The 21,248-nt window shown below is 47.2% G+C and overlaps 1 protein-coding gene across 2 annotated transcripts in view; it reads right to left on the bottom strand.

Annotated features, from left to right (window-relative positions):
* Positions 1–21,248, bottom strand: part of Etv6 (ETS variant transcription factor 6) — a 236,248-nt gene that overhangs the window by 26,118 nt on the left and 188,882 nt on the right. For both annotated transcript variants that reach the window (XM_040743744.1, XM_005072863.4), the window contains exon 4: positions 11,441–11,575. In XM_040743744.1, the coding sequence (XP_040599678.1) occupies positions 11,441–11,575 (135 nt within the window). The remainder of the gene's footprint in view (positions 1–11,440; positions 11,576–21,248) is intronic.

Below are 21,248 nucleotides of genomic sequence, written 5' to 3'. Positions count from 1 at the left end.
GAGTTCACTCTGTTCCTGCCCAGATCTTCGGCAACAATGAAGGAGGGAGACGGTGCTCCGGATAATTCAACTCAGACTGGATTTGAGGCTCAGGATCCTGGGCAGGAACAAGATGTGGAGGAGCCTCATTTATTTATTTCTCTGCAGACACCGCAGCAAGAGGAAGCCCTTGATGAAGCTGATAACATTAATGGCTGACAAGTGGACCTGAGGGCATTTAATTCCAGGCTCCTCGTGGTCTGGGCACAAGCACCGTCAAGGCTGAGAGGCCTGCAACAAGACCTTCCAAGCTTTGTTTCAGCGTACAAAGCCTGCACCCACGTATGGAGTGGGCTCTGATGTTCCTGCCTGTTGCTCTGTAATTATGAGCTGGCAGCCGAGTGTGGAAACTTAAGAGACCAGAGCCGGCAGGCAGAGGAGCTCCGGACACAGGAAATGTGCAGTTCGGACAGTGGGTGCATGGAATCCCTCAGATGTAGGAGTCTTCTGTCTAAGGCTTTGTTTTTTTTTTTTTTTGGTTTGGCCTTGATGTCTGGGTTTGTGCTTAAGTTGCTCAACTGGAAACGGGGAGACTGTCCATACCACCCTGGTTCTGAAGGTCTTTCTTGATAGGGGAGGGAAGTGCACAGGGAAGAGGGAGGGGAGAGCTACACATATTGGGTCCAGGCACTGAGGCACATGGGGGGGGGGCCCAAAGCCCAGTGCGGAACATTCATTCTGCTAACAGCGTGCTTTGTAAGCCCAGAGCAGTCATGGAGGATCCTTGAACCAAACGAATACAGCAGAGCTTTAGATGAGAATGAGATCTTATTCTCTTGTGTATCTCCTACTAGAAAAGCGCCCCCCCCCCCAGTGTTTGAGACAGGGTCTTTAACTGTCAACTTGATGGGATTTTAATAACCCTGGAAACCCACCTCTGGGTATGTTTAAGGGTGTTCTCAGAAAGGTTTAAGGAAAAGTGAGAAGGCTCTGAATGTGGGTGGCTCTAGCCCAGGGGCTAGGATTATAGACTTAATGAAGCACAAAGAGAGCCGAGCATTGGTGTCTCTCTGCTCCCTGACTGTGGATACAATGTGACTGGCTGCTTCACCCTCCTGCCAATCATGACTGTACCTCCAAACTGTGAGCCAAAACAGACATTCCCTTTAGGCTGTTTTTGTCTGGCATCTTGTCATAGCAATGAGAAAAGTAACTGATACAGAATCTCGTGTAGATCAGGCTGTCCTTGAACTCACTACATAGAAAACGATGACCTTGAATTCCTGATTCTATTGTACTATCATCAACCAAATGCCCCAACTGAGTTACATTATAAACAATGAGCACATCTAAAAAGGTTATGGCAAATATCTTATGTTCATATGCCCCGTGTCAGCATCACATGTCACCCCACGTCATCTCCAGGCTCAGAGAGGTGAGTCAGGGGAATCAACAGTCTCAGGCCACCTGTGTTTCACAGTGTTCCAGAGGGGACCACACCTCAGCAGTGTGGAAAAGATGACCACCAACCGTGAATGATATAAAGAGCTAAACACAAGTTAAAGTCCCTGAGATAGAATTTAAAGTATATTTCACACACAACCTCACAGTCTCTTCTTCCCACTACGGGGTTGTTGAACTCTGCCCTCCCACTCCAAAATTCCTATGTCCTAACTTCCAGGATCTCAGAAGGTGGCCTTATTTGCAAAGAAGATCCTTAAAGACATAATTAGTTAAGAGGAAGCTATTTTATGTCTCAGTGACCTTGACAAAACCCAGAGTCACCTGAGGAAGTTGCAACTGAGGGGTTGCAAAGATTACAGTAGTCATGGGCATGTCTGTGGGGGACTGTCTTGATTGTGACTCGACAGGAGGGCCCAGCCCACTGTGGGCGACAACAGTCCCTGGACAGGTGATTCTGGGCTGTATAAGAAAGCTGGCTAAGTATGAGCCTGGGAATAAGCCTGGGAGACAGCCCACGAGAAACATCCCTCCAGTGTTTCTTCTTCTTTTTGTGAAAGGAAGCATGAGGATGCAGTTAGTAAAGACAATAGGGCAAGGTTAGCTCTAAGTCTTGGCAGCTGCCAGAAGGGTTATGGAGAAGAGAAGGAAATCTGCCTGCAAGGGAGGCCAGCAAGCAGTCACGTGGCAAAAGAAGAGGGGGCTTCAGAAAAAGCGTGAGGACTTTCAGAATGCCAGGGAAAACATGCATGGCTCTTGGTCAGCAACCGAGAAAGGTATCAGGAAAAGTAAAAGAAAAGGTTACACTCTTTGAGTCCCACCTCAGAAAAGTTGGCAAGCCGCATGGCAGAGGCTCCACAGTGCTGTCTGGTGGAAGAGGCTACAAGTGACTGCCCCTTGCTTGAATGCATGCCTGTGCCTATGCCATGCTGTGCCTATGCCATGCTGTGCCTATGCCATGCTGTGCCTATGCCATGCTGTGCCTATGCCATGCTGTGCCTATGCCCATGCAGTGCCTATGGAGCCAGAAGGGGGAATCGGATCCTCTGAACTAGAGTTACAGACAGTTGCTACCTGCCACATGGGCACTGGGAACTGAACCTGGGTCCTCTGGAAGAACAGCAAGTACCCTTCTTCTTCCTCCTGTTGCTTTTGGAGACAGGGTTTCTCTGTGTAACAGCCTTGACTGTTCTGGAACGCACTTTCTAGACCACGCTGGCCTCAAACTCACAGGGGTCCTCCTCCCTCTGCATCCCAAGTGCCAGGATGAAAGGCGTGCGCCACCACGACTGGCTGCAAGTGTTATTCTTAACCCTCCAGTCCTAGTTTTTTTTTTTTTTTTTGGCCGTGATGCCTGTCACAGTAACAAGGGGGAAACTAGAATACTTTACCTATCAATATGACGGGTGCCCTTATAAAAAGGAGATTGTGGGGATGGATATATGCCCGTGGGGATATTGTTGTGAAGAGCAAGGAGGAGCTCCAAGGCAAGCAGCACTATTGGTCAATTGTAGCTACGACTGCGTCTCGAACCATGTCCTTCCTCTTACCCCTCAAGGAAACCAACCCTGACCATGGGCTTCTGGCTTCTGGAACAGGGTTAACTAAAGCGCTATATTTGCAGCTGTCTAGTTTGTGGTGTTTGCTAGGGCAGCCTAGGAAAATGCTATACCTCCCTGTCCTCTATTCCTTTTCCTTCAAGGCTCAATTTCCACTTGGTAGGAGACCATCTACTGACCTTTTAACTGGCATCTCAACTGAATTCGCTTTTAGGGCCTAAGACGTGGGTTGGAATGTATAATTAAATAAACAGTAATTCTAGAATTTTATAAGCATTCGACAAAATAGGCTGAAAGAAACAAACGATTCATTCATCTTCCTTCCTTCAGGCAGGCAGACGCTGTCCACAAGTTGGTTAGCTCCTCCAGCGAATCAGTAGAGAGCATCTACACATCTTCAGACATAGTCGGAGACAGAGCAGAGAGATCTCTCAGTTTCAACACAGCAGCCGAAAGAAGTGATTTAAGAGATTAGGATGTGGGAGTCGGGTGACTTCCGGCTCAGAGGTTCAAAGCACTTGCTACTTTTGCAGAGGACCAGTGTTCAGTTCCCAGCACCCACACCGTGGATCACACCATTTTGTAACTCCAGTTCTGAGGGAATCTCTGCAGGTATTGGGTACATGCATATGCATACATGCAAGCAAACATACGCATGAAATAAAAATAATTCTTCGAATAAACCAAGGGGGCTTGGATGGAGTTTAGTGGGTACAGTGCTTGCCCAACATGCACACAGCCCTGACTTGATCCCCAACATTACATAAGCAGGTATGAAGATGCGCACCTGTATCCAAGGCAACCCTTGGCTACATAAGGAGTCTGAGGGTAGCTTGGGCTACACGGACCCTGTCTTAAGAAATAAAAAGAATCTACAGACAGAATTTGAAATGAGCCAAATAGACCTGAGGGAGTAATGTAACGAGCAGCAAAGTGACCAGGCAAAGGAGCACAAAGACAAAGAAGTGGGGGACAGCCAATGGGTAGCCTCTCAGGAGAAGACGCCCTTTAGAGATGAAATCCACTGACCCCAATTCCTGGTCTCGAAGGGACTGGCTAGCTTTTCTCTAAGTTTCTTGGAGACTCCCTGCTTATCACTGGAGTTACTCACGCATACAGGAATCTCCCGCCCAAGAAACTCTTGGCTGAAGAGTCATCCCAGAGCTAAAAGCAGTCTCCAGACCACAGCAGAGGGAGGATGAAGACTGAGGGCTGGCGAGAGATGCCAAGAGGCCATCTGCACTGCCCAGTGTCTTCCTCTGCTGTGGGTGGACGGAGGTCAGAAAGACCAAGGACACATGGACCCTTGCCCTGCCTGAAACAGGAAGAAAGGGCCTTTGCCTCCATTTACTCTTCTTTCAAGTAGGAACAGGAAGTGGAGAGCTGGATCTGCTCTTGATCCCCTGGGACCTCTCATGACCTGCTGCCAGCTTTTAGAATCACAGCGTGGAGAGCGGTGAGAGGAGACAGACAGAAGACTCCACGAAAGTTCTACATGGGGGTGTGTAGCAAGCCCCTGGTACCAGGAGGCAACACAGTGCTCACTGCCAAACAGACGATGTTCTACAGACATGAAGACTGACACTGTCACCATGGCAACTGTGATGGAGATGGTGCCTAGTTAGTCCAGGGAGGTGTTACAGGGCAGGGGATAGGCTTTTACTGTGCAAGGGATAAGCCACGCACATGGAGTTCCTTCCTAAACACGGTGGCTAAGAAACCTGGAAGTAGGAGTAAAGAAAACAAAAGCCAAAAGGTCCATTTCCACCGATGTGGAGGTGCTCAACCCCATTCAAGTGTGCTCAAACATGGGCCAGGCTGCAGGGCTTATACATATTTTATCACAATTAAGAATCAACAAGAAAAGAGCACGCCTTTAATCCCAACACTTGGGAGGCAGAGGCAGGGAGATCTCTGTGAGTTTGAGGCCAGCTTGGCCTATAAAGCAAGTTGCAGGACAGCCAGGCAGCCAGAGCTGTTACACAAACAAACTCTACTCCCGCTCCCCTCAAAGAATTTACAGGAAAAGGATGATTAAAAACTCAACTAAGCAATGGGAAGATACACCAAATAATGACAGTGAATGACAGGGGCTTTTCCAAGGGCAGTTCTCACTCTAATTGATTTCTCACGCCGTATGAGGCAGGCACTGTATTTTCCTTCTTTGACACATGGAGGAACTGACTTGTACTGAGACGCAGAGCAGGTAAACTGGAGAGATAGAATGTCCTTGAACCGAGGTGGCCTGCCACATGCCCATGATGCTCTCTGGCTCCTTCAAGTGTTACACAGCAACAATATCTCACAAAGATGTCATAGCCTAGCTGGCGGCCTCTTCGACACTTCAATTACCAACATTTCCAGTAAGACTAGAGAATCGGGGTGAGTTCTTTTACAATCAGTAAGAGGTCACGGCCTCGGCAGACAAAAGCTTCCTGTCTGCGGCACCTCTGCAGCCACCGTAAGGAAGGGCTGGCTTTCAAGGGGGCTGCACAGAGGTGCCAGCTTCCACCATCAGTGCCCAGCGTCTGGCTGAGACCCTGCCCATTGCACAGGCTGGGAGGTCTAACCCATGCTGAGAAAACCAACCATCCAGAAGGGTTATTCCATCCAATTCAGACAGAAAAGTTTTCTGTAATCACGAACTAGGGAACTAGGGTTGGGATGTCGCTCAGCCGGTAGAGCACTTGCCAGGTAGGCATGAGGCCCCGGGCTCCATCCTCCAGTACCACATGAGACCTAACACAGATGTGCCCTATCATCCTGACACTGGAGAGGAAGAGGCAGGGAAGCCACAGGTTTAGTGTCATACTACAGAGTGAGTCAGAGGCCAGCCTGGGCTACATAGACCCTGATTCAGAAAAGTAAAGCAGGTCATAAACTAAAAGACTTATTTGGGGGCCTTAGTAATTCTCTTTGACAATTTTTGTTGTTTACATTTTACAGTGCAAGCGATGGGTCACCTGATCCACTGTACCCTGGTCAGGTTCAGAAATTGCCTTACTATCTTAATTTCTATGAAACTGGCTCATTTTTCAACTGTCCCTCCCCCTCCCCCTTTACGGGATGCACCAACACTGAAAACTTACAAAAAACATGAGAAGAACATTCTGGTCCATTGTGAACCTCACCTGGATTGACCTACTACAGTCCTCCGCTCTACCAACTGAGCTATCGAAGGCCCGGCTCTCACCTGGATTTAAATCTTAGCTTTGTGTGGTGGGAGAGATGGCTCAGCAAAGTGAAACACGCTTGCTATGTAAGTGTAAGGACCACAGTTCAGACCTGCAGCACCCACAGGAATGCTGGGTGGGTGTGGCAGCCACCTGTAATCCCAGGCAGAGACAGGGGATCCTTTCTGTGTAGGGGGTACCTGAAGCAAGCTAGTAGAATTGGTGAGCTCTGGGTCCAGTGAGACTCTCTGCCTCATATCAAATGCAGAGTGATTAAAGAAGACAGCACACATCAACTGCTAGCCTACACACACACACACACACACACACACACACACGCACGCACGCACGCACGCACGCACACTTCTGAACATACACATATGCATGTATAAAACACACCACACACATGTACCTTCACAAACATGAGTGTGCATACACACATGCATGGACAACACACACACAAATGCATGCACATAGATCTCCATTTTGCCACTTGGTCTAGGAGACTATTACCTGACTGCCTATAGTCTCTATTTCCTAATCTACTAATTTAGGATAATATCACTTGTTTTTAGGATGGCTGTGAAGATTAGATAATTTGAACATTTGAGTGCTCAGGAGGGCTGACACGCAGCAGGACTCAATAGTAAATGTCGTAAACCTCCTCTGTAATTATCTCACTGAAGCTGTGCATTATCCCAAAGCACTCTTTGGGCACCTGGGTTTGGTGGTGATGGGAGAAGTAACACCCCCCTCAAGAAAGTGAATAGGCAGATGAAACTTCAGTGGGCTAAATCAGAATGCACCCCACCCTTTTGTCCCCTCGAAAAGAGACAACTGTCCTCTAAGTTCTGGGCTGTACCCATGTGCTAGCTGCTAGGGAAAATGAGACAGCGTTCTGACGTGTGGACATTGTCAGCATGACTTGAGCATTCCACACGCGCCTTGTGACAAAAAGCTGCACGAGAGCACCTTCCCTCAACACTTTACTCACGACCACAGAAACGATCAGCAATGTGCGCGCGCGCGTGTGCTTTCGCGTGTGTGTGCGAGAGAGTATGCTCAAACAGCGTGATTAAAAACTTCCTTCACCTCTCACTATCTCAGGAAAGACGGAAACTGAAGAGTTTAAACGATAGGAGGGGGCAGGGAGACGGAAACAGACCATTAGAGAAACACACATCTCCCTTCTCCCTATAGACGGTGTCTGACCAGTCCTCAGGGGTCACTCTCAGTCAGCCCCACTTGGATTTTAGCCCAGACTGGCAGCTTATTTTAAAATGACTTAAAGAGCTCTGAGGGGGCCAGTGTCAACTGCATGTACATGTTGGGGACAGTCTTTCTTTGGAAAGAGTGGCAATCTGTTACTTTCAGCTCCATGGGATGTTAAAAGAGGCTGATTTTGGAAACTACAGTCTTAAAATGAGCGGCCATCACAACTGAATGTAACAAGATAGATTTATTTTATGGTTATTTGCTGGTCCAGACTGTCTGAAGATGCTTTTTGCCTCCTGGTTCTTGCGCAAATGCAAGCATCATCAATTATGTTGTCTGCCTTTTATACAAACGCCTACCCACTATCGATGAGTCATGACAGCCACAGTATAGGAATCTTCTGAAACTGCACTTTTCACAAAAGTGAATGAAGCTATTCTCCACACTGCCACACGTTCTGGACAGGCGATACAACTGAGACCAGCAGGGGTTTCTGTTCCTAGGTAGCACCAAGTGGGATTCTGCCCCGGCTTCCCGTGTTTTAACTGCCTAAGACCCTGAGGAGAAGACGGTGTCTTGTTCATCTCTATGCTGCTTGGCTATGTTAGGATTTGAAAGCCATATGGGACCTTTACAACCACCTAATCTAACTTCCCTTGTCACAACAGGAGAAACGGAGTGTCTGAGAAATGACAAACCTGACCTGTTTGGTTCGGGCAAAACTGGGGATTAGAATAGCCTTGTTTCCTGACTTCCAGATCCTGTTCTTTAAACACACACACACACACACACACACACACACACACACACACACACACACACACACACACACACACACACTCGGAATGGTTCTGGTTTATCCTGATGCCCTGGCTTACCCATTAGTGGAGTGTTGTGTCTTTAACTCAAGTCTTTCAATAATGAGAGATACCGTATAGTCAGCCTAGTAATATTTCATCTTCTTCTTTCATAACTGATAAATAAAGGGAGCGGAAACAGGATTTCAGAAGGTATGTTGTGGAAATTGTTTGCATCTGTGTGGTCACAATCCCGTCCAGGACAGGAGGGGAAGCCTTAAGCCAATCACAGGACTCTCACAGCTGTCCCTGCTTACAGTTGCTAGAATGGAAGGTGAGGATACAATGTAAAGGCCTCACAGGGGACACTTGTGGGGAAGCCACCGATAGACCAAACGAGACACATTTCAGCTTCCATTGTGAAATGACCAGGGTCTGAGGCAGCTAAGCTGGCGGCTGGGGTGAAGTGAGGTCACGGGGGGTGGGGGTGGGGGGTGGACGCAGCCTTGTGCTTATGTCTCTTCGCACACTCTCCCTACCGGGGTGCTTAGCCGCATTGGGGGCTCTGCCTGAGGCAGACACTGTAGCTCTGCCCCTCTTTCGGGCCTGTCATTCACACCCGCACTTGGCATCTCTAACCCAAGATCTGAGCTCTGAAGTGGCCCAAGGCCTGAAACCCCAAAGGTCCACATGCCACACATGCCAAATCCCACACCTGACCTTGGGTGGCGGGTCACATTCACAACATAGGCATGTTGGTCATTTGTAGTAAATTAAAACTTTATAAAAAATCATCTTTAGACCATGTATATAAGGCATACAAAACAAATGAATTTCATGGATAGCATTGAGATATCATACATACATACATATATATGTATATGTAAATATTAAAAAACCCGAAATGCAAACCACTTCTGATCCCAAACATTTTGATAAGGAATAGCCAACCAGCTTTTACCCACAAACACAATGAAGTCAAGACAGCAGCAAGCATGAGTAGTCTTGGGCCAACATAGTTTTGTGTATCCTTAACTGGGTATAAAATTTTGTATGTGTAATTTCATCTTACAGAAATTTTTCTTTTGGGCCAGATCTCCCCATATTTTTAGCAAACTTTTAGCTATAGCCTCTCCTGCCATTAACCGGTCTAGCGCCTTCACAAACAGCAGAGGTTTAATACCTAAGACACTGCATGGTGAACTTGGGGTTTTGTTGTTGTTTTTTGAGAAGGATGGAAGAGGCTGGAGGTGGGGGGGGGCAAGCCACCATTCTGAAGGTATAAAACAGGAGATATTTTTTTCCTGCCACCCCGTGTCTCAAACAGCTCTTTCTGTTAACGCCACCTGGTAGAGATGGTGTCGCCTGCCCTTGCCCTTGGCCTCGGCCTCATTAGCTCTGTTCTCAGTGGCTGAGTTCACCACAGACATCTCAGCACAGGCATGCACAGCTTACTGGGGCACATGATGGGCCAGACCTCAGATTCCTTGGTTTGAGGGTAGCTCTCAGAGTTGGCTACCTTTCTCCAGGAAAGATTATCCCCTGCATAGAAGAAGGAGGAGGAAGATGAGGGGAGAAGAAGGGAGGAGGAGAATAAGACAACAGACAGACAGACAGACAGACAGAGAGAGAGAGAGAGAGAGAGAGAGAGAGAGAGAGAGAGAGAGAGAGAGAGAAACTCATCTACTTCTGAGTCAAATCAGACCAAGTAGGAAGGAACCACATGCCTTCAACCATATTTGGGAAGAAAATGGGGGCAGACATTTCAAAGGAAAAATAAATATTTTTAAATAGAGAAAGAAGGAGGGGGAGCCCATCCCAAACCCCGTGTGTCTGAAGAGCCAGGCTGATAACGCCAGGCCTGCCTTACTGTCAAGCTTCAGTGAGCCCACCTCCTCTTCTTTGGAGTGGCTCTTGGGTATTATGCAAGTCGGAAATGAGAAAGGCCAGAAGAGCAGAGGAACATCAAACCCCAATTGAGGGGAAGGGACAGTTGCTAAATTTAGCCTGGGTCACTGGAGGAGAGAGGAGGATGAGGGTGGGAACAAGCCAGAAACACTGGCATTATTCTCTATCTCATATGCAGGAGAGGACTTGCTGAGAGACAAGTCTCCTGTCCCCCCGTCCCCACCCCCCCAGTCAGGCTTTTTGTACAGTGCTAATTAAGGGAATACCAACCACAAGATTTTAACTGTCTGGCCGCAAAAGAAAAGCAGCCGTCCTGTGTTGGCGAGTGATTCCGTAGTCAACAAAACTTCCCAAGCAACAGGATCTAGAGATTGGCTTTAAAGAAAATACGTGTGGAAAAGACCCATAGGGTGGTGCTCACATATCTGCATGCTGGCTGCCTGCTCCACTGGGGGGGGGGGCTTGATGGCCTTGGAAGTTGTGATTCTGCTCAAATGCTATCACGCCCTGCTGTTCAGTGGCACTGCGCACAAAGTCACATTTTGTAGCCCTGCGCCCAGGACCACACACTCCATGGTCTTGTGCTGTCTGCTGGTGCTATTCTGGCTCCCGTGGGTCCCACAAGGAACAATAACTATGACACGAGTCTTGATACTGTGCTCATTCCAGCAAACAGCAAGATGGAGAAAGCCCCGAGCCAACACCAACTTCCCCCACATTGGTTTTCCTCCTCCTCTGGGCTTTTAGGAACACCTTGCTCAAACATCTTCAACGAATGCCTTGCTGTCACTTCTCTCCACAGCCACAGAATCTCAATTCTCCACTTTGGTTCCGGGCTAACCTCCTTGGATTAGTTCTATATTGGAAAGCGTTCATACTGCTGAAGCAGGGTGATAGATGGCCCGCAAAGCTTTATTTATTTTATTCTACATGGATAATGTAGATTTGAAATTTTTTATGAGAAGGGCTTGCGGATTACGTGATCTTACTGCTCTCTATTCTGAGGCCTTATTCCTACCTAACTGGAATATTCTTGCTTGTTATCGGACTCCTCTAGATTCCTCCCTTTATAAAGGTGAACATGCTTCCTGTACCTGGGCATCATCTCCCATCACGCTACACTCCGGTGTATATTATTGTAATCAGTGTTTACACTTCGGATTGTGAACTTCAGAGAGCTAACGGTATTATGCCCTACTCATCCATGCAACTCCTCCAGTGTATGCACACTGTACACATTCAACCCATGTTTCCTGAATGAAAAATAAACTTACAGCCTATCAGTTAACTAATGGACCCCTAGGCTTGCCTAAACTGTAGGCAAGCAAAGGGAAGCGTCTTCCAGTACCTTCTTCATGGTTCTGATGCAGCAGGACCTCTGGCTTCGTGTGGATAGAGTTCCCAGGGTGGAAGAAAGGCGAGAAGAGAATTCGAGGTTTCCTCTGCTTCAGAATATGCTGAAGGAGTTCATAGAGCACATCACCTGGAGGGAAAAAGGAATAAGAAACAGAGAGATGAGATGCTTTAGTTAACAGCTACAGAAGGAGCTGTGGAGCCGTGACAGCCACAGAGGTAAGGAAAGAACATAGAACAGACTGTTGAGGGATGGGGCACAGCACCTGCCTGGACATGTGAAGGCCACAGTGCTTTTTTAAAAACTATTATTATTAAAAGATTTTGTTTAAGTTTGATATGTATGTGTCTGCACCATGTGCATGTGGGTGCCTGTGGAGCCTGGAAGAGGGTGCTGTAATTGGTGCTGTATGGTACACTTACGGTTTGCTAAGTGGGTAGACGGTGGGGAAAATGTTCTCATAATTAAACTAATAACAATGATAATAATAAAGATGACAAGGGAAAATTTTGAGGTAGTGGATATGGATATTACATTTATTACAGTGGTGAGCTCATGGATATGCAGTCATTTCTAAACTGATAAAATTATGTACTTTATACAGCTCTCGTAGGTTCATCAGATCTCAACGAAGTTGTTTCTAAATGCTAAAAAAAGAGCAGGTCACTATGGTGCACACCTGTGATCCCAGCACTTGGGAGGTAGAAGCAGGAGCAGCAGGAGTTCCAGGCCACCCCGCGGATGGCCTGGGCTACCTGAGTCCCTGTCAACAACAAAACATCAACAAAAAGTAAAGAAGAGTAATGTAGTAAGAAAAGTTTGGGGACTGGAGAGATTGATCAGTGGTTAAGAGCACTTGTTGCTCTTGTAAAGGACCAGGGTTCAGTTCCCAGCACCTTTGTGGTAGTTCACAACTATCTGAACTACAGTTCCAGGGGATCTGACACTCTCTTTTGACCTCTGTGGGCACTAGCCACACATGTAGTGCACATTCACAGCAAGCATGTGTGGGTCAGAAGACAACTTTGTGGAGCTGGTTTTTCCTTCTACGTTAAGTGTGTCCCTGGAATCAAACTCAAGCAAGCTGTCAGGCTTGTGTGACACACACTGCCACCCAATGAGCCATCTTCTTGCCCATTCCTTCTAAACAATATAAATTGTCTACATAAAAACCTCTAAACAACAGATGGGATAACACTATAAATCCTCCAGAGGGGGCTCATGGATTAGTTTGGGAGGAGCAAAGGGTCCACGAAAACCATATTAGGTTTGGAAGCTGTACCCACGCTACTGACGTTTTCAGGCTGCTGAAAACCTGCTGTTTGATGACAGCAGAGGATGATCCCAGAGTCTCAATGTCGTTCTACTTTTGTGAAAATCTCAATGTCTCTCTCTGCTTGCACTTTGGAATTATTTGAAGAAAATGACATCCTTAGTAGCTACATTTTAAATGTGCAAAACTTTTACCTCACAGACTCTTCATAGACATTTTACCTATCAGCTAGATGTCATGGTAGGAGGCTGAGGATGGGAAATTTGAAGCCAGCCTGGGCTACACAGCAACATCCTATTTCATACGACAACAACGAAAACTTCTCCTGGGGGGGAGAATACACCTTTCTAATTCCCTCAGAACCCAGGCTGGGTTTGTAGGTGCTAAAAATACCAAACTTCACTAATGTTGGTCAGAAGTGCCCACTCTCTATAAAGAATTGGAACAGTATGGGGTTGCTCTTTCTTTAAAAATACTTCTAGGTATCACTCCAAGGTCCTGCAAGCTCCATGAAATTATCTCCACACACCAGTGCTCGGAGACAATGAACGGTGGGTGCTGTACACCTGGCATTTGAAAAGTCTACTGAGTAGGTCATCCGCAAGACTCCCCCCAAAAACAAAGCCAACCCCCCCGCAAAACAACAAAAACCTTCATCAACTGGTTCCACCCCTCTCTGGCTTTGATCCAAGTTCACAATGGTGTGTGTGTGTGGGCTTTGGCACTCTGTAAGGATGGGTGATTAATTTTCAAAAACACCACAGGCCTCCCTGTCCTCCCCACACCCTTCTTCATACAGAGATAATGCAGTCAACAATTGTAGCAAACAATGGCCCTTTGTCTCTGATCTTAGCCATTTTTAAAGACACTTTAATTAACAACTTAATTTAACTGAGTATTTTGGGCTGTAGATATTGCTATTTTTTCTTCCAAACTGAGCATGAACCTTGGAAACACTCCAGGAGTGACTTCTCCCGGCAAACCTATCTACCACCGCCCCCTTGGACCAAATCAAGTTCTATAGGTGGCTACCCTTTCCCAAATACCCACCCCCCCACACCCCAAGGACCTTCCGTAGCTAACTGCTATACTCAGTCCATCCCCCGTCTTTGAATTTTGGTTGTTGGTGACACAGCTAACTGCTACCATATACAATTAGGATAAATGAAAATTAAGATGACAGTCTCGAGGGGATTTTCTTAAGATCGGACAGGCAGGCGGACACAGAGGAGCTCTGACCACACTCTTGGAAATGCTGGGGGAAAGCAGAACCTGTACTGGGCACCAGGCTTCAGAACTGGGAAGGGTTTCAGTGCTCCAAACCAGGAGCCATTGCTATGGCTCCAACAAGAAGGGAATGCAGAACCCAAAATATAGTCCTATTTTAACGATTCACATTTTAATCTCATACAAAAATAAGTCCCTAATCAACACTTTTTGCTTTCCGTTCAGTGTAATGTCTTCCTAACCCTTCCTAATTTACATGGCCATACTGGGTTTGAGCTCGTGGATTTGATCAATGTTTTATTTTGGCATTATGCAGAATAGAAAACGCAAACATTAAAGAAATGTGTTCTTGATGATTACTATTAAAAAAAAGTCTGCAATTAGTGTATCCATTTTGGAAGGGGAGGCCAGGAAATATAAATTTAGTGTCTGTGAAGGGTGTTCAGTGCTATTCCCTCAGCGAGGGGCACAGACTGCAGAAGCAGCCAGCCTGGGTAACAGGTCACCTTGAGCAAGTCCCCGGGTGTCTCTGCAAAATGCACACTGTAGCACCTGCTTCTCTTGCCCGTCAAAAAGGTACAATGACAGTAACATACTGAGGCCCTGGAACAGAGCTGCTGTGCCCACACCTCCTCAAGCTGGTGAGGGGCTTAAAACAAGGGCTAGGAGGAGGAAGTCACTCTCTTTCCTGCGTTATTTCCTTAAAACACGTTTATTTATTGCTCTTGTGTGGGTGCATGCCACAGTGCAGGTGTGGAGGTCCAAGGGTAACCTTGTAGAGGAGCTTCTGTCATTCCACCTTCACTTGAGTTCTAGGGATCAAACTCGGGTCACCAGGTTTGCATGCAAATATCCTTACCAGATGAACCATCCTGCTGGTCCCTGGAGTTACATTTCTCTACGGTGGACTGGCTAGCTGATGCCTTGGGATCTGACAGCTACCTCCTTAAACATGACCTTTAGATGCCTCAGACCTGGGTTTCCTCATCTAGACTCCAGTAACCATGTAGGACACTGAGGGTCCCTTGAGGTGACCCACACAAAGAGATGAGCACAGGCTACACAGTAAGTGTTCCTCAGCCCTGGCTACTGCTGGCGCCAGCTACCATTCTGACTGATGTCATCCTAGGGGCCGAGGACAGTCAGGTCTCATGTGGAGAACTGAGGAGGAATGTCGGGGTTCTACATTCCCCTTTGAGACAAGGACAAAGAAGGAGAACCAAGGTCTGTCTCCCCCAGCTCCTCATCCTGCCACACTGGGCTAAACCCAGTGTTGCTGATGTGAGCTCTGCCTTCATGATGATTTAGCTTCTCATCCAACTACTGGTAGGGAAGGCGCTGTGCGGAGTGGCTTTCCCACAGAAGAACGCAGAGGCAGGGTGCATGTCAACTGCTTACCCGATGAGCAGCAAGATGACCATGCAAATGCCTTCCATGGGGACGGTTAATAGTTACGGAAGCCTGAGTCCTACCTCTGTCAGGGAAACTTTATGACCCTTGCGTGTGGGCAGGGCTGGATCAGACGTGGTTCCTCAGCAACCAGAAGCTTTGCTCAGAGAAGTGGCTGGCTCATCGCGCATGCAACACCCAGTAACGCAGTGTACTCTAACAACTTGCGATATTAGGTCCTAAAGATTCTAGAAATGTCTTAGATTGGCTCAGACTTCCGTTCTCTAGGAGTCCCCTCACTCCCCTTTCCCTGCCAAGAAATAGCCTTGGCGGAGTAAGTTCTATGATGGGCAGCCGGCCCTGGCATAAGAAAACCCATTTTTTGATGACTCTGGTTGGTAGAAAGCTCTGTTGGGTTGGAATCTGGTTTTATTGAAATCCCTGTATCTCAGTGTTGGCTTCTAGAGTGCTCAAAGCATGTCTTGCCTACAACTTCCTAAATCAATGAAGATGGCCCCGCAGCCACTGACCTTTGGCTCCCCCAAGACCCACCTGTCCTGTGGATGTATTCCTCAAATCTTTACATGTGCAGATAAACTCACTTTTTCTTTATTATAATAATTATTATTTGCGTGTGTGCATGTGCGTGCATATGTGTGTGCACGTGAATGTGTGTGCGTGTGTGCATGTCTGTTTGCAGAGGCACACAACAAAGCACACGCACGGTGTTCAGAGGACAATTTGTGGGAGTCAGTTCTCTCCTTCCACCATGTGTGTCTAGGATCAAACTCAGATCACCAGACTTGGAGGGAAGCATTTTAACTTGCTGAGCCATCAAGCCAGTGCAGGGCCTCATATTTAAAAGGGAAAACTGGTGACTTTCCCTTCGAGGGTCTGCACACGCTTGGGTACGCTTTGTTTTTGAGAAGCCCACATCATGTCTTACTTCCTTCCAAGCATCTCTTTTAACCCTTGTGAGTAAGGCTGTATCCAAGTGCTTCAGAAAAGCCAAGTTAATATTAACAGATCTCTGGAATGCAGAAGGTATTTGGAGTAAATTGTATATCTGCCTAATGAAAACAAAGATTGAGCAATAGAGCTGTGTGCCTAACTTAGCAAATCTCCATATTCTCAGACAAGAAATAATGGGTCCCAACTAGTGCTGCTACAGTTCGAGGCAATGGACCCAGGCCCCTGGATGCAGAGCCAACAGCTGATTTGTCTGCATATCTGCACACATGGCCCGGGCACACATATGCCCACAGACACAGTGAGACATCCACCCTGCCCACACCTGTAGCACTGACCATGCATGTTTGGGCGTGGTCACAGGTGTGGTCATGACAGGGAGTGAGTTTAGGTCTGGGGTCGGGGCAGGTGGCTCTCTCTTGCATCTTGAGGGTCACAGAGAGTAGCCAGTGCGGGAACCTGTGGCGGCCATCTGCTTCTTATGTAAGTGACTTCTCTCTGAAATAAATTATATTTAGCCTATATTTGAACCTAGTCCCCGTGTATCATTATCCATGCCGCATCTGGGGCCCAATGTGGGACATGAACACATGACCCTGGGATTAAGAATCTCATGCTTTACTGACTGTGCAAGCTGGGTGTGGTCACAGGTGATGGCGGGGTGGACATCTCATTACACACAGAGGCAGGTTTACCGTGGTGTTGGGAACTTCACTTACATCTTCCCTGGAAGGAGAGCTGCATGCATACGTGCACGGCTCAGGCACACACATGGCCAGGCACACATATGCTCACAGAGGTGGGTTTGCCACGGCATTGGGGGTTTCACTTACATCTTCCCTGGGAGGAGTGCTGGAAACTGAAAATATCTGTAACTCTGGCTTTACGTCCTGATACATTATCCTGGGTCACACACACACACACACACACACACACACACACACACACACACACACTGAAACACAAACAGCTTCAATAAGTGTATTTTTGACATGCATTTTGGAAGCCAGGTGACTTATTTTGAAATCTTAAATCCTACGTTTTTCTTCTCTTGGTGGTGTGCACGCGTGCATGCATGCGTGCGTGTGTGTGTGTGTGTGTGTGGGGGGGTGATGGGGTGTGTGCTTCTGACTAGGTAGGTACTTGCATGTGGAAGCCAGAAGGGCCTTAGGTGTCTTCATCTCTGCCTGGCTGTCTTGGACAGGGTGTCTCACTGAACGGTAAATCCACATTCGGACTAGGTCATGTGACCAGTGAGCACATGCCTGCTACTCTGGCAGTGCTGGGGCTTCAGGCACGCAGGACCATGCTCAGATTCTCAGGCTCACACAACCCCACCGAGCTAGCTCTCCAGCTCCAATTATCTTATTGGAATTTCCTTCAAAAGCAGGGACCTCGAATCCTGACCACTGGGAAGACAGAGGATGGCAAATTCAAGATGTACCAGGGGAACTCAGCGTGACCCTGTCAAAGAGGAAGCAAGCCTGCAGGGTCCGAGATGGGTAGAGTGTATGGGAGTAGGATAAAGGTAAATAAGGTTGGGAGCTTAGTATGTGAGGCTCTGGGTTCAATCCCCAGTGGGGGATGGGATGGTTTACATCAAACAGAAGAGAAAGTGAAAAACCCAAGGTGAGTTGCCTCCCAGTCAGTGTTTGAAGATCAAGAACTCTGGGAGGGGTTGGGTGCTGAAAGTTGTTTATTTTACTTTTAGAGAACCGAATCTGGGTTCTAGAGCAAGGCCAATCCAAGTCCGAAGCCTGGTTTCTGTAGTCAGCTGCCTGCACTCAGACCAATCTCTCTCTCTCTGTGATCCTTACTTAGTCTACGCCTTAGTTAAGCCTGCCTTTGCTTTTGTGCAAAATGAGAATAATGCCACAGACCTGGCAAGGCAAAGGCAGCAGACACTGGTCTCACGGAATACATATTTACTGGGAGGCATCTTTTGTGGGTGCGGCTTTTATTAACGGACATGTCGTATTTTCTCAGCTTCAATACTTCTAAACTAAAGCACATACACAAGTTTCATTGTGTTACTGTCGGGAGTGGAAGTTTCTTTTTCCTTCTGTTGTCATAATTCCATACAGAAATTCCTAGTTTATAGTCAGGTCTCTCCAAAATCTTCCCCTCCATGCAGAATCATCTCAAAATCTTTGGGGGTTTCTGTCCATTAGGATATAAGCAGTTTCAAGGTTTCCCCATAACCCTCCTCCCCTCCCCCCTCCCCCCATCCTCTTGTCCTTATCTTCTCTTCCAGTCTGGATCCAGCTTCTTCCTCACCTGTCAGTCAACCATCCCCAGGAGCTGTCAATTCTGTTATCTCAACTTCTTCACCAGTTTCCCCTCCAAGGAAAGTGTCCCATAAACTGCTCTAGCTGAGGTCACCTCCCTGAGGTCAAACCAAAGGGCGGCTGTGGTACTGAGGGAACAGTCCCACCTCAGCAGACATCATTGCCAGGAATCTTAACCTGCCTCCTCCTAGGATGCCTCCTGGTTGCCAAGACTGCTGCCCCAGCTCTCCCCAGCCCTTAATACCGGCCTTCCCAGCGCTCCCCCAGCTCTTTGGCCTCATCTGTCCTAGTCACGATGCCTTCTGACGACCAGACCATGCTTATGTATTCCTAGGAAGTCCCTCTTGAATAATTTACGGGCATCGTGTCCAACACAGAAATCTTTACAAACCAGAAGGGCTTCCCTATTTTAGTAAAGGCTGCTATCTAATCAGGTCAGGAATTTGGGTTTAATCCTTCAATCCCCCCTTTCATCTAACATCGAATCAGCCCTCAAGCTTGGGGACTCTGCCTGCTAACTACTCTTGGGATTGTCCCCTTCTCTGTTGGCCCTGCCTTGGTTCTGATCACCACTGTTGCCTCCAGACTCCAGCCAGACCACCCCCACCTCCACATGGCACGTCTGTTCCTTGCCTGTCCTCTGCTTCAGACCCTGACTAGGATACCCAAGACCCCGGATGGTGTGTGTTGGGGAACAATAAATGGAAAGACGGTTAGCGGTTGAGTTGTGGAGGATCCCGTTATACTGATCATTTCCAAGCTTGCCTAGCTAGTCCCACATTGGGGGTGGCTGGGGTATTTCTAGTTTATGCTGTTATAAATAGACTTGCTAAGGATATTTTCTTTGTCCACTACTGGATGATTTCCTTGGATATTTTTTTAGGAATGGAATTGCCAGTGAAAGGCTATGATTAGCTCTAAAGCTCTCATTATACACTTCTGGCACTCAAAAGGCTGGGTTGGAGGGCCACTGCTTAAATGCCCTCTGCTACCTGAGAGTCTCTCCCGGGGCTCCTGGGCTTCTCCCTTCACTGAGTTAGTGGGTTGACAGTGCAACGTAACACTGTTAAAGTGTGTACTTTTCAGGTGATGATTTGCTGTGCACATACTCTTGACAAGCAGATTACCAGCTCAAGTGACACACTCCCCAGTTTGCAAACAGTTCTCTCTCCTATTTCATTTTGACTCAGAAACTTCAGTTTCCTTCTGACCAATTATAAAGTAGAGAAAATGAATTAAGTAAGAGCATGCCTGGAGTGGTAGGCGTAAATTTTAGGAAATTCTCTGCTGGGTCCCTTTGGCCTGCAGATGGGTTAAGAACAGAGCCTGTAGCTCACCCTCGGAGTTCCATGATGAATCCAGCAGTGGAAACAGCGCGGCCAAATGCCTGGGGGTAGGGAACCCGCAAATGCCCATTATTGTGACGGGACAGTATGAGTTTGGATTTCGGTTGGCTCTGGGTCCTAAGCATTCTATTTAGTCTATTTTGGTAGCTAAACTGAATCACAAACTTTTCATTTACTATGGGGAAAGGCAATTCATTTCAGTTCAGGTATTTCAGTGATCTACCTCATCCAACTGCCCCCCCCTTGTAAAGTGTTCCCCACTTTCCAACATACACACATCTGTGCTGACATCTGTATACACACACATCTGTGCTGACACCTGTACACACACACATCTGTGCTGACACCTGTACACACACACATCTGTGCTGACATCTGTACACACACACACATCTGTGCTGACATCTGTACACACACACATCTGTGCTGACATCTGTAGTACACACACATCTTGCTGACATCTGTACACACACATCTGTGCTGACATCTGTACCATGTGGTGTAAGGTACAATGAAGTCAAAGGATTCCCCTAGCTGAATTCTAAAATAATAAAAAGGAATATCCCTGTTCTCAAAAGCAAGCAAGGGAACTTTAGCTTCATATTTACAACTTAAAGACACTGATCCCGAGAAAAGGGAGGCAGTTTGTAGAAATATGATAATACTACATTAAAGAACAAATCAGAAAACCCATATAAAAAGACAATTACTTTCATCTGAATGCAGAATATAAAGTAAGGCACTCAATAAGCTTGTGAGAAAATGGCAATACCATTAAGTGCACACGCACTTTATTAAAGAAAGCATCAAACAATGCACCGCATACCACCACACACCGGCTGCCCCCACTACCTTCATATGGGCCGGGCAGCCAACAACTTGGAAGACTTTCCTAAGGGCACCTTCCCTAAGCATTTCCCTGGCCCGTGCTAAGCAGGTTTTACTCCTCGTTCAAAGACACAGGAAGGTAAGAAAGAGCCAACCATCTGTGTCTTCAGTGAAGGCCGTGCAGTCGCCCTGTAATTTCTGGCAATTGACCTCTGTGATTTGTGTTCTAGGATCTTCTGGCTGAAATCTAAAACATAGCCATTCAGTCTAGCAAGCCACCTTCTGTTTAGATGGCTGGTCCAAGGAACTGTTAGTTCAACTTTGAAATGGGATTTTTCTAAACTGGCAGAATGTCAGCAGAGTGTTTCTTTCTAAAGATAAGGACACTGGTGGGTTGGAAAGAGAAATTATTTACAAAACCACACTGGCACACCAAAAGATCACCACCCACCACCACCACCCACATACATACACATACACAC

The sequence above is a fragment of the Mesocricetus auratus genome, unplaced genomic scaffold (assembly GCF_017639785.1).
Source record: "Mesocricetus auratus isolate SY011 unplaced genomic scaffold, BCM_Maur_2.0 Super-Scaffold_100001, whole genome shotgun sequence".
NCBI classification, from domain to species: Eukaryota; Metazoa; Chordata; class Mammalia; order Rodentia; family Cricetidae; genus Mesocricetus; species Mesocricetus auratus.
Note: the sequence above shows the minus strand (reverse complement) of the source record. Positions and strands in the feature narration are given on the sequence as shown.